This window comes from Andrographis paniculata, unplaced genomic scaffold (genome assembly GCF_009805555.1).
Source record: "Andrographis paniculata isolate CXL003 unplaced genomic scaffold, ASM980555v1 Contig32END, whole genome shotgun sequence".
In the NCBI taxonomy this organism is placed as follows: Eukaryota; Viridiplantae; Streptophyta; class Magnoliopsida; order Lamiales; family Acanthaceae; genus Andrographis; species Andrographis paniculata.
This window is the reverse complement of record NW_026137565.1, coordinates 5,988,417-6,006,563: the sequence shown is the minus strand read 5'-3', so window position 1 is coordinate 6,006,563 and position 18,147 is coordinate 5,988,417. Positions and strand designations below refer to the sequence as shown.

Here is an 18,147-nt window from a genome sequence, read left to right as displayed (position 1 = left end):
CTAATTCTCCGGAAAGGATCAATTCTCTTCTCTCTTTCCTTTCTGAGTTATTCCAACTTCTTTATGATTTCAAAGAGGGAGTTCCCCGGCTGGTACCAATAGATAGAGCGCATCAGGGGTTTGGGGAAATTTCCCATGACAAGGAGGTGAGAAGGGCCCTTACTCCGTCCCACACAGTGTATTACTATCGGTCCTAATTATAAATACATATTTAATGCAATATTTTGAATAAAAATTTTTTAATTGTATTTAAATATTAAATAAAAATTGATATCTTGTTTTCTTCGACTACATAATTGTTGCATCAAATTCTGTTTTGGCCTTAGTTCGATTTTTGTTAATGTACTCTTCTTCTAATTGCTTATGTTCATTAAATTATATAACAAACTCAAACAACACTACGTACGTAAGACATGTCATTAAAAAAACATATAAAAGAATTGATAGCACGAAAGGGAAATACTAATGAATTCAGAAAAGGTCGGCTTATTGGCACTACTATCACTACCCAACAACTACTCTTTAGTTTTACTTATGTATGTAGACATTACTCGAGGATCTAAATATAAATATAAAATAGGCAAAACAAAATTAAATAAAGAAAAAAAAAAACTTAAAAAAAGTATATCAAGAAAATGATATACTCCTGTACACATTTATTTTATTGATTTCCTCAAATTTTTTTTTTTTTTTTTTTGATTATTCCTCATTAGATGTAATTTGATTAGACTATAATTCTCCCTATCTAAGTTCATTGATATATATATTTTTTAATTTAAATTCATGTGTATCTTTTTCTTTTTTTTTTTTTTTTAACTAAATGTGATGTTTTATGGAGTATATTGAAAAATTAATACTTTTTTCGTCCATAATTAGGTATTCAGTTGCTTTTTGTATGTAGTTTTAGAAATATTAGCATAATATTAGAATATAGTAAGAATAAAGTAGAAATGACTAAAATAATCTTATTAATACAGTGTGATATAAAAGGAATTATATTTGTTTAATATATTTTGTAAGTTAAGGATATTTGTAATGTTAGGTACATAATATAATTATTAAAAAAAATACCTTTTGGACAGACTAAAATAGAAAAATGAATACTCTAAAATAATATTTTATTAGAGAATCACAATTGTGTAAGAACAAAGCCTATATGTATATTGTTTTCACATAACACTCTAAAATAATATTTTAATAAAAATGATTATTATTTTTTTTTGAAGAAAAAAATAAAACTTTAATAAAAAAAAAAAAAAAAGAGAGTTAAACAAATTGTTTATTATATTATGAATTTATTTTATTTTATGTTTTTTTAAAAAATCATCATATACGTAAAAAATTACAATTAATATATAATTTTATTTAAAATACTAGTTTCTCTATTAATAAATAAATCCAATACATCCCCATCATGCTATAACAAAGCTCTAACTTTGAGCCAAAACATTTGTGATTTTGTCCTCACTATTTAATATTTTTATAGAAAAACAAAAACAAAAACAAAAACAAAAAACAAAAAATGGCATTGGGGGTGGGTGGGGGTGGGGGTGCGCCATTGCATACATAAGAGTGAGAGATCAGAGAAAGAGAGAGAATCTTAAAAGGCCACCGAACTTGAGTGGGCAGAGCATCTCGAAAGTCGAAGTTTAGCAGCATGGGGAACGAGCTCCATCAATGGAGTCCATTGGGGGAGCTTCATCACACACCGTCGCGGTGCTGCACTACAATCAGACTCACATTCAGTGCATATCTATCCATCTATATATGTATATGTGTGTACGTATCCGTCCGATTCACGAAAGCATATGAAGGCTCATTGATTCTCCTCCTCCTCCTCCATTTCTGTCCAAGGTGGAGACAGGGACCCATCCCATCCTGCATTCACTATTTTAATATCCATTATGCTTTTTAATTTTTCCTGCTTTCTGATAAAATTGGTTCTCATGCGGATCGTATTTTCCTCTTTTTTGGTTTTAGTTATTCGGTGAAGCGGCTGGTCGTCAGGGTGGTGGATTCTGAGTGGATAGTCATCACGGCGCCGTAATCGCCATGTCTCTTCAGCTCTCAGCTTCTGTTTGTTTTGGCCGCAAGGAGACGCATTACCGCTCCTGCTTTTCTCGCGTTTCAGGTACAGATTTTCGAATCTTTCCATGTGCCTGGAGTTGGAGTGGAACTCATTGTTTGTTGCTTTTTAGCTTCTCGTCCACTTCGCTTTTTCACGATCACCGACCTATGGCTATGAGTGTGTGAGTGAGTGAATTGATAAAGCATGTGATCGTATATCTGCTTTTTTTGCAGATCAGTTTGTGTAGATATTTCAGGAACACGGAAAATATATGTGGTTATCATTGTTATTATTACTATTAGTATTATCATTACCTGGTGCGCTCATCTGCGTTTCTTCTTTCATGTTTTGAGTTTGTAGCTTTCCTCGAGCTCTGTTCTGAAATTTGGATTGCGCAGGGAAGAACTTCATAATATGTTTCTACTTTTGGGATAAAATAATCATCAGTTCAGATACACATATATACATATATATATGATCTCTGGTACTTGAGGCATATTAAGAAACCTTACCGTAGTGAACACCTGGTAAACAGAGTTAGCAAATTCAGCTTCAGTGCTGTTTTTATTTTATTTTATTTATTTTATTTTATTTTTCTATTGTTCGGGGGTTTTGTGACGTGCTCTGAAGCCACCGAGCAGTGACAAATTGCTTCATTTTCTTGAAAACAGCATCTCTGGAAATTGAAGTTAGATCATCGCCTAAAGTTGCTGCACCGGTAAATCTGAACGTGTCATCTCTTAGTATATTCCATGTTTTAGAATTATCATGCAGCTGTGAAAATTAAATCATGATTTAGTTTTCGAATGATATTTTAAACAGTATTTTGAGAAGACGAAAGAAAGAATAGCTACGCTGCTGAATAAGGCTGAGGTATCTGTTTCAACATATGACACAGCATGGGTTGCTATGGTCCCTTCTCCACATTCATCACTGGAACCTTGTTTCCCGGATTCTCTCAAATGGTTGCTGGAAAACCAGTGCCCAGATGGTTCTTGGGCTCGCCCCCATCATCATCATTTGCTGCAAAAGGATGTTCTTTCTTCTACTTTAGCATGTGTTCTCGCACTAAAAAAATGGGGGACTGGTGAAGAACATATTAACAGGGGTATGTTTTCTTAGAATATCAATTGCCTGTTTCAATAGGTTCAATCTGATTGAGGCTTCTCTCTTGCAGGTCTTCATTATCTAGAGTCCAATTTTGCTTCAGCTATGGAGAAGAACCAGTTTTCTCCGCTTGGATTCGACATTATATTCCCAACTATGGTTGAATATGCCAGGGACATGTTTTTGAATCTCAACTTGGAGCCAACCACATTGAATGCTTTGATCTATAAAAGAAGTTTGCAGCTTGAGAGGTAACTATGGTTTTCTCTACCGTTCTGGAGATGAAATTTGGAGCATATTGATGTAAACAGTTTGAATTCAAAAAGAGGTCTGAACTATCAAGACTGTGTTAAGAAGGTTTTTACCATCCTTTGATTGATATTGATTTCCTGCCATGTAGATGCAAACAAAGTCGATCATTGGACAGGGATGCATACATGGGATACATCTCAGAAGGAATGGGAAAATTACAGAACTGGGAATCAATCATGAAATATCAACGAAAGAATGGATCTCTTTTCAACTCTCCCTCGGCAACAGCAGCTGCTTTTATAGGACTTCCCAACGATGGGTGCCTTCGTTACCTTCGGTCTGCATTGAAAGAGTTTGGGAATGCAGGTATCTTTGTTGCATTTTTTTTTTTTCACATGCCAACTTTACAAGCCTTGAAGTCTCAGAATCTTTATGTTTGCTGCAGTTCCTGCAGTTTATCCTCTAGATATATATTTGAAGCTGTGCGTAGTTGATAATCTTGACAAGCAGGGGATCAGCTGCCATTTTACAAAGGATATTCAAGGCGTGCTCGATGAAACGTACAGGTATTCTCTCTGTTGATTCTTAATCAGAGTGAAGATTGAGATAAGAAATGTTTAGGAAGTTGTTCTGAAATATGAGCATATTTTCCTGTTATATTTTTCTTGACTGTATCCCTTGAAAGATTATGGTTGCAGGGCAACGAGGATATATTCCTGGATGCTTCAACTTGTGCTTTAGCATTTCGATTACTGCGAAAGAATGGATACGATATAACTTCAGGTCAACTTAAAACCACAAACACACAACTTATTGTGTTCATTTCATCACACCCCGTTGCTATTTATCTTGTAATTTATGAACTTATTAATATAACATGCAGATCGGATAACAAAAATCCTAAAAGAATACCACTCAAGTGGATACATGAAAGACACATACACAACTGTTGAACTATATAAAGCTTCAGAATATGTAATGAATCCAGATGAAAGGGATCTTGATGAACAATACTTCATTCTGAAAGGTTTACTTGAGGTGGAACTTTCGAGCGGTTTCATTTATTCGAATCAGCTTGGAAGAAATATTGACCTAGAGGTATCCACTCTTCCCCTGTTTCTAATCAAATATATACTTTTAAGACTTCATGTGCAGCTGAATTAGATGAGTTGTGGTCGATGTTTTTTCAGGTAAGCCATGCTCTTAAGCATCCCTTTTATGCAACTTTAGACCGGATGGAAAAACTGAGAAATATAGAGCATTATAACCCCAATAGTACGAGAATTGCGAAAACTTCATTTTGGTAATTTCCTGTACAGGCTTTACTAAATGCATGATCTTATTCTGCTCTTTTAACTCATCACATTGCTTTTGTCTCATCGATCCAGTTCACCATGTTTTGGAAACTCGGATTTCCTCTCTCTGTCAACAGAAGACTTCAACAAATGTCAAGCTATACAACGCAAGGAGCTGAAAGAGCTTGAAAGGTATTTGCTCCATTGATTTGTCCATAATCATCAGAACTAATATCTTCTGACATCTGTGATAATATGAGAGATATAACTATATACTTATGACCCAACTTGATTGCAAATATATTCTGTAGATGGGTAGTGGAGAACAGGTTAGAAGAGTTGAAGTTTGCAAGGCAAAAGGCTGCATACTGTTATTTTTCTGCAGCAGCAACTCTTCCAGACCCGAAATTATCGGATGCCCGAATGTCATGGGCAAAAAATGGTGTTCTGACAACAGTGGTAGACGATTTTTTCGACGTTGGAGGTTCTCTTGACGAACTAAAACAGCTAATTTGGTTGATTGAAGAGATGTAAACATCCTAACAATTCTTTACTTCACCCAAATACTCTTGACGTTGACCTGGTAACAAATGTGATTGCACTGTTTGCAGATGGGATGCTGATTCTATCCCTGTACAGTTTGCTTCGTCCAATGTCCAGATAATATATACTGCACTGAAGCACACAATCTGTGAGATTGGGGACAAAGGATTCATAATACAAGGATACAACGTGAAGAACCATGTAGCAGAGATTGTAAGATTCCACACCTTTCTAGTCCTACAGCATGATATGTTGCTGCAAAGATCTTAACATTCTTGTATCAAATTTCAGTGGCTTGATCTTCTGAAATCGATGATGAAAGAAACCGAATGGACCAAAGACAAAACCATCCCATCAGTCGAGGAATACATGAGCAATGCCTATGTGTCGTTCGCTTTGGGGCCAATTGTCCTTCCCGCTCTTTACCTTGTAGGACCTAAGCTCTCGGAGGAGATGGTGCAGCATTCTGAGTACCATAAGCTATTCAAACTGATGAGCACCTGTGGTCGCCTTTTAAATGACATCCGGGGCTGCGAGGTAATGCAGCACAACTTCTTCTCTGTCTCTCAAATATCGAAACATTTGCTCTACATGCTGCCAATCTTACAAATTCACATTATCCGCAGAGAGAAATGAACGAAGGAAAGCTAAATGCAGTGCCATTATACGTGCGAAATAGCGGCGGAAAGACAACCAAAGAGGAAGCTATTTTCAAGGTGAAATGCCTGATTGACAGCAATAGGAGAGAACTACTGAAACTAGTTTTGGATGCGAAGAACAGTGTAATACCAAAGCCTTGCAAGGACTTGTTTTGGCATATGTGCACGGTTGTGCATCTGTTCTACAGTAAAGACGACGGATTCACCTCTCCGGACTTGATCAAGGAAGTTAAAGCAGTTCTTTTTAGTGAGCTTTCCTCTAAGGACAACCCTGTTTCTGTGGTAAGATAAGCAAGCAAGCATTTGTATTCTCTTAAGTTTCTGTACTGTGTACAGTTGATGAGGCTATGGATATGGCTACGGCCTGTTTATGATGTGCATTATGGTTATGAATCATAATAATAATTACTGGTTGCTTCCTCAGTTTGATATAAATACCAATCCAGAAGTTAACTTGTACAGATCCAATGCAACAAGATAATCATCTCAAATAGACGACAAGACGTAACAGGGAACCGTTCGAAAATTGATTAAAACGATCTCTTTTCATACGAGACTAACCCATGAATTCCACCTTCAACTTGAGCTGCTCCTGTTCTAACCTGGAATGTTAGAATGGATCATTCAATTAGTGCGATTTACAACCAAGAGCTAATTATTCGACATAGCTATAAAATGTTTTAAGGATAACGTCAAAACATTGTAAGCAGAGGAGTGAAGAAGAAGATGCAAACCTCCAACCGTAGGACGCCTGATCTTAGGAGGTCATGGGCAGATTGCAGGGACGAGGCGCCGAGGTCCTGGAATCCTTGCTTTACAGCTTGTATTGTGTAGGGTAAGAATTTCAATACAGAGCCTTTATCAGCCACGGCACCAACCACACCCTGAGCAATTTTCAGCTTAGCTTTATCACCCAAGTATCTTGCGTCGCTCCCTTTGGTCATTGCTTCTAGGGACCCCATTCCTCTATATTTTTTTACCCGGCGATCACCCTGGCGCCACAAAGTTTCACGACTTGTTAACAAATGCACAATCAGCCCATTCGACCTAAAAAGTACACGCCTTAACCAAGACAAATGCATATGCTAGCAAGCAATGGCATCTCGAAATAAAAGTTTAAAAAACCAATCTATGGCCAATAAAGCGTATGAGGGAACTTCTATTGCATAGTCGACAAGGCAGAGAGTGTAAATATGTAAAGGTTAAAATGTAGGGTGTGGTAGAACCTGATATTCATACACACCAGGAGCCTCAGTACTTCCAGCCAAGAAACTTCCCATCATTACAGTTGATGCACCTAAAGTTAGAGCTTTCACAATTTGGCCGGAATATGATATCCCCCCATCAGCTATCACAGGCACACCACTCTCGGATGCAATCGTCGAAACCTTGTAAACAGCAGTTGCCTGAAAAATGCATTAGAACTCTTGCTTAGTTGCAACCAATATAAAAAATCACACAAACACCATCACAAAAGGAAACACATAAGAGAAGCCAAGATAAGCTCGATAATTAAAATATACAACATCCCAATCTGTGCAGTTACAACTAAGGCTTAATGTATCATTGCAAACAGCATTAATCTAACCAGAAAAGAGCTGAGAATGGTTAACCTGTCCTCGACCAACGGCGCAAACTTCTTGGGTGGTGCAAATGGAACCCGATCCCATCCCTACTCTGAGGCCGTCGACTCCTGCCTGAATCAAGTTCTGCGCCTGGTATGTAGTCACCACATTTCCACCAATCAAATCCAAATCTGGATATGTCTTCTTTGCATACTTAATCATGTCAATCTGATAGCTTGAATTCCCCTGAGAACTGTCGACAATCACTGCATTCACACCGGCTTTAACCAAATGCTCCAGCCTCTCTTTGTCGGATTCCCGAGTCCCTATTGCAGCCCCCACAAGAAACTTCCCGTCAGGCCCCAAAGATGGCATCCCCAATTTGGGAAATCCCTCTATCCTCTCCACATCATCACGAGTCACAAAATTCACGACTTCATCTCCATCTGCAGAGTCATCTCTCACCAGCGGCACGAAATCGAGGTGTTCTTTGGCTAAATAACCGGCCACGTCCTCAAAGCTGTTGGTTGCCGGAAGCGCCGCCGGCGACTTTACCATGTACTTGGAAACAGTGATTTCCTTATCGTCTAATTTCTCCCAATCAGATTTCTTCACGATGCCTAAAAGTTTGGATTTACCACTCCCCGACTCGGTGACAAAAACGCAGGGAGCGGAAGAGAATTCGTCGGGAGACAGAATCGAATCTGAGGGAGATTTATAGACGATTTCATGAGAGAATGGGATTTTATGCGACTTGGCGAGGTGGATTAGAGCAGCCTGCGTCGAAGCCGGGATGTTGGAGTGGATAAATCCGATGGCGCCGAGAGAAGCCATAGCCGCCGACATGGATGCTTCGGTGACAGTGTCCATAGGAGAAGACACGCACGGCGTCGCGAGCGCGATGCGGCGGCTGAGCTTGGTGGACAGCGACACCGCGTCGGTGGGGAAATCGATGTAGCCAGGTAGGAAGATCACATCGTCGTACGTGTAGGAGTACCCCTGGCTGAACAATCTCGCCGCCGGGAAGCCATCCTCCAGTATCGGAGCTCCGTCCATCGCCGTCGTAATTTGGGTTTATTGAAAGAAAGTAGGGTTTCTTCTGAATAAAGTCCGCCGCCGGTGTTATTATTTTTCTTTCAACTCAATTACAAATACATAAAATCTTTTATTAAAATTATTTATTAGTAAAATTAAATTATTTTAAAAATATATAAATATAACTTTCAATAAAATAAAAAAAAAAAAATACACATTTCTTGAGTGCATTGCAGAAATACCAAAACCAAAAAAACATTATTTTTAGCTGAGTTGGATTCTATCTAAAAGCCTCTTATGGTCACAAGTTTATCCACTGCACAGTCGTGTATGGACGAGATAATGCTCATTTAGGAATCTTTGCATAGATTGGAGTGTTTTGGAAACCTTTTTTGACAAGTATAAATTTTTTGGTAAGACTTTTTTATAATTATTTTGATTTGGCAAATATATTTTTTCTTACCTATTTTGATTGATACGATTTTTTTATATGTATATATATTTTATTTTTATAAAAATTATATGTAATACTTTTTTTATTTACTTAAGTAAATTTTTTATTTGATTTTTGTATAAAATAAATTAATATTTTACAGATATGTAATATAATAGAATAATATATTGTTTATTTCATTTTAAAAAGCAATGTAAAAAATAAAAATATAAAAATATTTTAATATTTAATTGAGATTTATCTATTTTTAAAAGAGTAAAATTTTTTGTATTTTGTATAAAAGAATATAGTATTAAATTAAAATATTAAACAAACATAATGTTACAATTTCAGATGTATTTATTTAAAAAAAAAAAATAATCTACAGTGATGTTTGAATGAATTTTGAATGAAAGTATTATTGGGACAAAGCATAGGAACAAAAATAAAGGAATTAGCCGCTAATTTTCAATTATCTAAAAAAATAATTTTACTATTCAAAAATTGTAATTTAAAATTAATTTGAAGCAAAAAAATATATATATATATTTTAAAAAATTATATAAAAATAAATTTTATTTTAATTTCAAATTAAAAGAACAAGTCCAAATTTACGCACACAAAAACAATATTCAACTTTTACTCATCACAACGAAAATTACACATATAAATGGGCAAATTGAATTAATTCCCACACCCACCAGAAGAGTCCATATAGATTACAAAATCGTGGCCGATATGAACACCGAATTAAATAAGCTATGCCTAACTAATCGCAGCAGCCAAACCCTAATATTATTCTTCCCCCCCTCCACCCTGCCTTCAACCATAGATAAAATGGCACCCATCATAACCTGCACCCAGACAAAATCGAAAAAAAAACAAAATGGGCACCGTGAATATCGATCAATTTCCCCAATCAAATAAAACAAAACAAAATCAAATCAGAGCAGAGCAGCAAGAATCAACAACAAAAAAGTAAAATTACTTGGATCGACGGTGACAAGAATCGCAGTTCCTCCAAAGTCACAGGTGCCGCCGGCCGTTTTCGTTCTTTGCCAGTAGCTGTTGAAGGCATAGGACGCGTGTGCAAACAATGTGTCCGGCTGAAAGCAAGATCCGCTCGGAAGAATCTGGTCGCAGTCAGCTCCCGATCCGCAGGCATAGTTCATGGCTTCTTGGATGATCGGACCAGGCACGGAAGCCTTCGCCACGCACCACTGTGCCAATACCGGCGCTCGGTGGGGCGGCGGCGGCACCGCCGGGGGCGGGAACACAATGGGCGGCAAGAATCTTGGGCTCGGGTTGGACCCGGAAGGCGACGGGAAGTTGTAAGGTGGGGTCGGCGCCGACGACCCCGGGCCGGGCCCTGGCGGGCTGGGCTCATAATAAGGTGGGCTTAAAGATGGGCTTGGTGGACCCGGCGGGCCTGGGCCTATCATCGGTGAGCCCGGAGTAGGTAATGTGGGCTCGAAGGCTCCCGGAGGCGACGGCGGGTTGTACCCACCGCCTCCGCTTCCACCTCCGCCACCGCCACCGCCTCCGCCACCGCCACCGCCACCGCCACCGCCACCGCCACCTCCACCGCCGGCGGATGGGGTTGGGATTGTGGCGGGTGGGAAGATGCAATAGGGAGGGGCATTTTGGGGCAAGGGAAAAGGAGGAAGGGACTCGAATGGTGGTAAGGAGAAGGGAGAGCTTACATAAGGGTCTGTGTTGGATGAATCCAGAGGCATGTCTGCATCCAAGTTCTTGAATGCATAAAATTTTCTTGATAATTTGGGGATAGATGATGGCCTTTCTTGATCACTTCTTGTTGTTTCTGAGAAACACAGAAAAGCAAACGAGTGAGTGGTAACTGGTAAAAGTGACAGTAACACACTTAAGGAACAAAGAATATTTAAACTCACCACAATGCAGGAGGCAAAGCAGAAGCAGATAGACAAATCCAGTTGCAATTCCATGCCCCTTCATTTGCAGGATGGAAACCAAACCAAACCAATTCTAATGCACCACAGAATCAAATGGCAAGGGTATATATAGCAACAGGAATGAAATAAACAGAGCTGAAACAAGACAGAGGTCAGCAGACCAAAAGATGATTCTTGAGCAGAAGCCCACTTTGTACTATCTAAGAAATGTGTACCTGAAGAAATGTAAAAGAGTGGAAAAAAGTAGTGTCCCAAGTGCATATAGGGGAGGAAGCGTACAGTGCTCTGCTCAAGTGCGTGTGTGTGTGTGTGTATATGGGCATATATGCTTGCCTTCACATCCTAAATAAACCAAAAGTTTCTAGTTTTAATCTAAGGCTTCCCTAACTTTTCTCTTGCTTGCTTTCTACTCAAAGACCTTCTCCTTCTTCTCCATTCTCGACGCATAATGACCAAACAGTCGACAACAAGGCACCCTAAGGGAAAACACAGATTTTGTTTGGTATCAAACTACAACTGAAAGATGATTGATATTTAGAATTGTGTAGCTCAAAGTACCTGAATTCTGCTCCATGGCTTTCCTCTCTTTCCACCTGTATATTTACATCATCCTAAGCTTTATTACTGTACCTGGAAATCTGTTTACAAGCCGTGGATTTTGTTTAGACCCTTTGTGTGTATCATCTCCTGTGCTATGAAGAGGCAGCTGGACAAAAGTTCCGAGGGGGCGTCTCATCCTTTTGATCCAAAGTTACCTTTACTGCCCTGTAAAGCTCAATCCAGGAACTGGAATGATCCTCCACCACAGGTCCCCATGAAAATGTGGGGTTGGGACTGGGAGGGGGGCCTGGAACCAAGTCCATCACAGTGGCTGCTGCAGGCTTCAATGGCTCTGGAAAATTGATTGCCAAATTATCAACTGTGTGCTCGTATATCTTACCATTTCTATCCAGTTTATACCGGGAGGTGCCCTGGAATTCCCCCTCGGCCTCCCAAGGGACTCGGGGCACGCCCCTCAGGTTCCATCTGATCAGAATCATAGTCTCGGACAGCTGCCAAACTCTTGCAACTTCTAGTGCTATGTCCTTGAACAAAACTCTGCCGTGTAATCTCAGTGCCCAGAATATCAGTTTGTATTTCTGGATTCCATGGAACGTGTTTATAGGATCCTTGAATGTTATATTATCCCTGCTTTGCAACCAAACCACAACAAAAAGAGCAGTGAACATTCATTTTTCCATAAGTTCAACAGCAGGCATAGAATTCGATATTAATCTTAAACCTCAAGGATGCTGACAAGATTAGAAAACTGGCCTGTAAATGCTGTAGTCGAGATCCTTGGAGAATGCCATAGGAAGGTCTTCACGGAGTATCCTTACAGCCGAGCCTAAATTGACATAGAAATCATCTCTTCGGTCCTGCTGCTTATCCTGCACACTGGTAAAAGTCCGATTGACCTGTGCGGCACTGCAAGGCAGAGTAGAGGGATCGAGCTTCGTCTGAACCCAATTGGGAGCAGATGAGAGTGGTGGAACAATGGGGAAGAGCTTGTCTTTGGCCTGCAGAAGAGATGGAGAAAGTTTTGGCAGAATATAGGCCATTTATTTTTTATGATACAGTCTCAAACTTACATCCTGTTTTTGTGTTGTGGATGGAAAAGAAAAGGGACTTAAAAGTAGCTAGTGGGTTCTAATTGAAATGTGGCTGTGAAAACAGCCAGAGTCAGGACAAGAACAAGATTTCCATTCACATTCTCAAGTGTTCCAGTTCCCTGTAATAACATGCTTTTGTCGTACACGAACCAAATGAATTTTTTTCCTTTTTCCCAATAATACAGTCAGCAATAGATGTCGTGCCATCATTTTGATCACTTAAGCCAAGAATTGGGAGGTCTAACTCACTCTTCACCAAGAATCATACTTTGCTGTTGTGTTCTGGTCTGTGAGTGAATTCGAAATCTATATGAACGAAAGCCCTCTCGACCTCCGGAAGTTGCTCGAGTTTTTCTTGTAGCTTTTCGCCGATATTATGGGCCCGGCTCAGCAGCATGTCTTCCGGCAGCACGATGTCGACCTCCACGAAGTAATGAGAACCGAAAGTGTATGCTCTCACCGTGTCGATGTGCTGGATGTCTTGGTGGTGGTTCCATATGAGATAAGTTAGTTTTGTGAGGAATTCTGGGGGAGCTGTTCTTCCTATTAGGGACCACACATTTTCAACTACTGTTTTCGCCCATGTGTTGATTGTATATATTGCTATCTGCAACAGAATCAAGATTTAAGGATTGAAAAACATAAAAGATGAAATCTTCCGAAGATATGGGAACTTAGACTTACGATTATGGCACCTGTAGGATCAATCCACCAATAAAACCGAACTGCTAAGACAGCAGTGACTAATCCAATCGAGTTAGTGATGACATCAAAAAAATGATCTTGGGCATAAGCTCTGACTATTTCATTCTTAAATCTGCGGCAATAAACCATAAGCAGGAACTTGATAACAGTTACAGATACCATGATCCCAATTATCCACTTCTCCTTCTCATGGTTCATTTCAGGACCAGACTGCCAACAGGACAGAATTATCAGAAGACACACTTGATGCAGCCACAATTTAATAGCACGGGGAATTAGAATCAGCGGTGAAGAATGACATACCTTTGCGATGAGCTGCCGGACGGACTCCAGTATGATTTGTAACCCAAGAGTTGCCATTACAGATGCAAAGACAATAATCCCCTGTGAACGAAAGAACATAAGCAGCAAATTAAGTTCAAGTGTACATTCATGAGTTGCTTTTTCTGGTCATCTTGTCAAATTTTCTAAAATGATATAATGCATCAGAAGACCACCATTTCACTGTCAATTGTTCCTTGACAACATATTATAGAGACAACTCTAGCGATTTGCAGTTTATGAATGCATAAGAAGACACATGAACTTACTACTGGCTGCATTCTTTTCTTTCCAATGGGATAGTGATAATGGTTTGGATTTTTCATGGCATACGAAGTAAACCAGAGAATCAGCCCAGATAATAGGTCGAGGAAGGAATCCATTGTTGATGCAATGACCGCCAAAGATCTGCTCTGAACAGAAGCATAAACTTTTGCTACAAAAAGGACAAGATTAGCAGCATTTGACACATTGATAGCCATCCTTTCACTCTTGGCAAGCTGTTTAACTTCATCCTGATAAATATTTGGCAGAAGAAATGGATAAAGATACAAGCAGGTGTTGTGAACTGCAAATTTGCTTCAAAGAATTATGTTTGGTACGTTGCCGTGATAGTCTTCAAGCATAAGTTAGAGGCCAAACGAAGAGTGCTCGAGGAAATAAGCGATATTAGCCAAGAAAGACAGTTTCAAAGCTATATACACTTCATCAACCAAATCAGTCTGCTTTTCTTTAGAGAAAAAAGTTCAATTAGAGATGCTTGTTCTAGCCACAGTTCCAAATGAAATATGCAGAGCATTAACTAATCTACTCTGAAAAATGAGAACAGTTACCCAAATCTCCAAAACAAACCTCAGTAAGAGTATCTGGTAAAGCACCATACTCATGAATAGTTTCCATTTCATTGAATCCTTTCAAGAGTTTCTCCTGCTTTTTGTAGTACTCAGCAACCTTTTGCTGTTTCCCTGAAAAACATAATACAATAAAAACTTCAAGGAACTTGAGACTGTAATTAATAATTTATTTACCGAAATCATGTGCACATAGAGGTATATCGGGTAGAGAATTTTACCACCACAGAATTACTAGCTTTAAAGAGCATCCTTCCACAAACCATTTCTAAATCAGGCAATCGAATCAAGCAATATGAAAGTACTATTTGCCGCATGAAGGAAAAATAAATATAAAATACGAAGCATCCGTTATTCAAATCTTCAACACCGACCTCTTGCAGAAACTTTGATAATGAAATCTATGTTCGAATCTTTTCTTTATTTTATAATCTGTACGAACACCGTATCTCAAAGAAACTACTACTATTATTCTTTCCTCTTATCTGGACAGATTAACTAATCAGATTGAGTTCACAGCCATGAGCATCTAAAAGTAGTTAAATCATCCACAACCCTAAGAGAAAACACACAACAGAAATACCAAAACAATCAACTTATGCTACGTCCTATACACAGAGACACGCAGAAGAAGGCAACGTACTTTTATTGCGCAGGAGACGTCGGAGATTGAAGGCCTGATGACGATGATCCGAGCCTCGCTCCGGCAACTGGAACTCATTTATGTTGAGTCTCCAAGACGAATCACCGGTAGAGATCTCCGCCGTTTCTCCGAGCAAGTCCCTCCGACTTTCTCCGATGACTCCGCCACCGCCCTCCATTCTACGAATGCAATTTCCCTCGATCGAATACTCCCTCCTGCGTCCGTACTCAATGCAGATGCACGACAGGTTTCTTCTGGCGGTGCCCCCCGCCCCATATAAGCACGAGAGTTACGCGGGCGTCAGAAGGAATTAACGACACGTGGCGTACTTTCATTAGTCCACTTTTGCGACCTGTCACACCACTATTGGTTCACTTGTATTTCAGTCTAACTCCCAGAATCTCAGACCAATTTTTGTCCTCAGCCTAAAACTGAATTTTCTTTGACGTTCTGGTCGTGAATAATATATATTTTTTGGTTTATACATTATTTTAAAATATTTCGTTTTTGAAATTAAAATTATATATTAATTAAATTATTCTTTTTACGGTAACTGTAGTTGTAATAACCTATTCTATTAGATACGTATGATTGCCTAAATAAAATTGGGGACCTATTCTTCTCCCAAAGTCCCCAACCAAAAGAATAATAACAATAGTCACTAACAAAAAATAATAAATAATAACAATAATGAATATTGGTGTCTAATCACGACATGGTTGGCTGATTCAGCAATATTCAGATTTTAGCATGGTTCATGATGTCAGAAATAACAAATATTAATAACTGTTAGGTTAAAGGAAAAAATTGATTTACTATCGTTAATCAATTATTCGAACGTGAATTAAGATCCTTTTCCTATTAACCACTGATGTAAGAAAATTGATAAATTGCCCATCAATTAAAAAATAAAAAATAAAATTAAAGTTATTATTAATAAACTATAAAGGTATGCGATGGGACAGAAGGAAACAGTGGAGGCACTATCAGCATTATGTTACAGTAACAAATGAAAAGAAAATAATAATAATAATAATAGTGTTAATTTAATTTTGGGTACTTTAAATATAAAATTATTTTATTGAAAAGTATATTCTATATAAAATATTTTGAATAAATACAAATATTTCAAAAATAACAATATTGTTAATTGAATATAATAAACAAATCAAATTGTATAATTGTACTAATTTTTATATTACCTCAATGTCTTTAAATGGGTATTACAAATAAAAAGGCAAACAAAGGATAGACATGATAAAATTGTTTAAATTATACTATAAATAAAGTATAGTATTTTAAAATTAAAGACACTAATTAATAGTTATTGTGCATTGTACGTAAGTGCTTTGAATGGGAAGTGGAAACCACAATCATAATACAGTCGGTGAAATTCAAAGTGGAGTAGATAGGACGAGATAAAGCATATTAATTAATCATTTTTTTATTATTATGTATTAAAAAATCAATTATTTTAAATTTAATTGATGTAACAGTTATAATAGAGTGATATTTATTTAATGTTTTATTAATAAAATAGATATATATTAATTCATTTTGGTCGCAAATATTTTTTATATTTGAATAAATTATTGATATAATAATTTGTAACAATTCCATAACTAAAAATGTGTGTATAAATTTAAAATTATTGTCTGATTTACTGTAAATACAAAAATCTATAAAATTTATAATTATTAAATAATTCAAAAGTATATTACTAAGAATTAGTTATTGTATAATATAAAAAATTATAAATTAATAATTTGTTTGTTTAGAATTTTAATTTAATTTTTTTTATACAAAATATAAAAAAATAATATATTATATAGAGCGTTGAATTTTATAAAAAAAATAAATTATATATTAAAAATTGTATGGAGAAAAATCTTGAACAAACAAACTCCAATAATTAAAATAACTAAAATTATAAAATACAAAAAATAGTGCATAATTATTTTTTAGAAAAAAAATAGACAAATTATATAGGACTTACCGAAATAAAAAATGTAAATAATTTATGCATGATATATGAAATATTATTTAAGATATTAAAATTTAAATTATTTTTAATCAAATGTAATTAAAAATAAATTGTTAAAATGATTATGAGTAAAAGAATTAAATAAATAAATTTGATTAATTAGATTTTAATTGTTTACTATACTATTTGAATGAGAAAATATTCAAAGATGACATATTTTATTGGTAAAAACCAGAAGGGTTTGTCAACTTTCTATTTTTTAAGGATATAACTATATATATATATATATATATATTAAATTATTATGTATGGTTTGAATCATGGTACGTATGGTTTGAATATTAATTATAATATAAAAAGGTAATATAAATAAAAAAGAAAAATAACAAAAATATTTTTCATTAGGGTAAATACTAAATATAATAATAATATTGGTACAAAAATTTATATAAATATAAAAATATTTTAATATTAAATATAATAACGTGAAATATAAATTGATGGATTGACAGTGATAAAGAAAATATATAAAATGTCTATAAAAAAATTGCAAATAAAAAATTTAAAAAATTTATAATAATAATCAAATAGTATTAAATTTTAAAAATTTGGATTCAAAGTTGACATGTTTTATTGGTATAAAAGTTTGAAATTAAAAAATTCCATAAAATTAGTATTTGTTGTTGTTTACTAAAGTGTAATTATTTAACTTTATTTTTTATTTTAGTAGAAAATTGTTAGACTAAAGTATAATTATTTTAATTATTAGACTAGACTTTGAATAATAAAAGTTTAAATTTGAAATATTCGTAAAATATGATATAAATAAATATAGATATAATATTTTAAATATAAAATTAATTAATTAATTATTAATTAATTTAATATTTAATATTAATTTAATATTTAATATTTAATTTTAATATATATAATATATATTATATATAAATATAGCACAAGTCATTGTAATTCGTGCTTTCTCATAATTTTGAAATTTTTTTTATTTTTTAAATAATAAGTTTAGATAATTAGTTAAATATTATTAGGATAACCACTAATCTAACAAAATTCAGATTTATGGAGATAATAAATAACAAAATATG

General features: G+C 36.1%; 5 protein-coding genes across 8 annotated transcripts; 1 reads left to right on the top strand and 4 right to left on the bottom strand.

Moving 5' to 3' along the window:
- Nucleotides 1-1,565: 1,565 nt before the first annotated feature.
- Nucleotides 1,566-6,228, top strand: LOC127247477 (ent-kaurene synthase TSP4, chloroplastic). Of its 3 annotated transcripts, XM_051269314.1 has the most exons (15): nt 1,566-1,854; nt 1,981-2,131; nt 2,740-2,786; nt 2,891-3,176; nt 3,246-3,426; nt 3,576-3,793; nt 3,873-3,993; nt 4,113-4,210; nt 4,311-4,525; nt 4,618-4,730; nt 4,816-4,914; nt 5,034-5,252; nt 5,334-5,478; nt 5,557-5,802; nt 5,892-6,228. In XM_051269314.1, exons 2-15 carry the CDS (start codon nt 2,053-2,055, stop codon nt 6,213-6,215), a joined length of 2,391 nt encoding a protein of 796 aa, XP_051125271.1. In that variant the 5' UTR covers nt 1,566-1,854; nt 1,981-2,052; the 3' UTR covers nt 6,216-6,228. The 3 variants fall into 3 exon arrangements, with proteins under 3 accessions (XP_051125271.1, XP_051125273.1, XP_051125274.1); XM_051269316.1 differs by lacking the exons at nt 1,566-1,854; nt 1,981-2,131 and adding an exon at nt 2,139-2,385; XM_051269317.1 differs by lacking the exons at nt 1,566-1,854; nt 1,981-2,131 and adding an exon at nt 2,139-2,595.
- Nucleotides 6,229-6,320: 92 nt separating this feature from the next.
- On the bottom strand, nt 6,321-8,637 carry LOC127247478 (inosine-5'-monophosphate dehydrogenase-like). Its single transcript, XM_051269318.1, has 4 exons — nt 7,538-8,637; nt 7,151-7,330; nt 6,659-6,916; nt 6,321-6,526 (listed from the first exon to the last, which is right to left on the bottom strand). The coding sequence occupies exons 1-4, from the start codon at nt 8,543-8,545 to the stop codon at nt 6,455-6,457; spliced, it is 1,518 nt and encodes a 505-aa protein (XP_051125275.1). The 5' UTR covers nt 8,546-8,637; the 3' UTR covers nt 6,321-6,454.
- A 929-nt stretch (nt 8,638-9,566) lies between these two features.
- LOC127247604 (leucine-rich repeat extensin-like protein 5) lies at nt 9,567-11,014 on the bottom strand. Of its 2 annotated transcripts, XM_051269530.1 has the most exons (3): nt 10,868-11,014; nt 9,946-10,779; nt 9,567-9,811 (listed from the first exon to the last, which is right to left on the bottom strand). In XM_051269530.1, the coding sequence occupies exons 1-3, from the start codon at nt 10,929-10,931 to the stop codon at nt 9,780-9,782; spliced, it is 930 nt and encodes a 309-aa protein (XP_051125487.1). In that variant the 5' UTR covers nt 10,932-11,014; the 3' UTR covers nt 9,567-9,779. The 2 variants fall into 2 exon arrangements, with proteins under 2 accessions (XP_051125487.1, XP_051125485.1); XM_051269528.1 differs by lacking the exon at nt 9,567-9,811 and having other exon boundaries at nt 9,818-10,779.
- LOC127247605 (uncharacterized) lies at nt 10,868-12,490 on the bottom strand. Its single transcript, XM_051269531.1, has 3 exons — nt 12,203-12,490; nt 11,447-12,076; nt 10,868-11,364 (listed from the first exon to the last, which is right to left on the bottom strand). The coding sequence occupies exons 1-2, from the start codon at nt 12,487-12,489 to the stop codon at nt 11,581-11,583; spliced, it is 783 nt and encodes a 260-aa protein (XP_051125488.1). The 5' UTR covers nt 12,490; the 3' UTR covers nt 10,868-11,364; nt 11,447-11,580.
- A 289-nt stretch (nt 12,491-12,779) lies between these two features.
- LOC127247603 (metal tolerance protein 10-like) lies at nt 12,780-15,324 on the bottom strand. The gene is made up of 6 exons (XM_051269527.1): nt 15,061-15,324; nt 14,419-14,531; nt 13,836-14,081; nt 13,549-13,629; nt 13,225-13,455; nt 12,780-13,147 (listed from the first exon to the last, which is right to left on the bottom strand). The coding sequence occupies exons 1-6, from the start codon at nt 15,236-15,238 to the stop codon at nt 12,803-12,805; spliced, it is 1,194 nt and encodes a 397-aa protein (XP_051125484.1). The 5' UTR covers nt 15,239-15,324; the 3' UTR covers nt 12,780-12,802.
- Between the last annotated feature and the right edge of the window lie 2,823 nt (nt 15,325-18,147).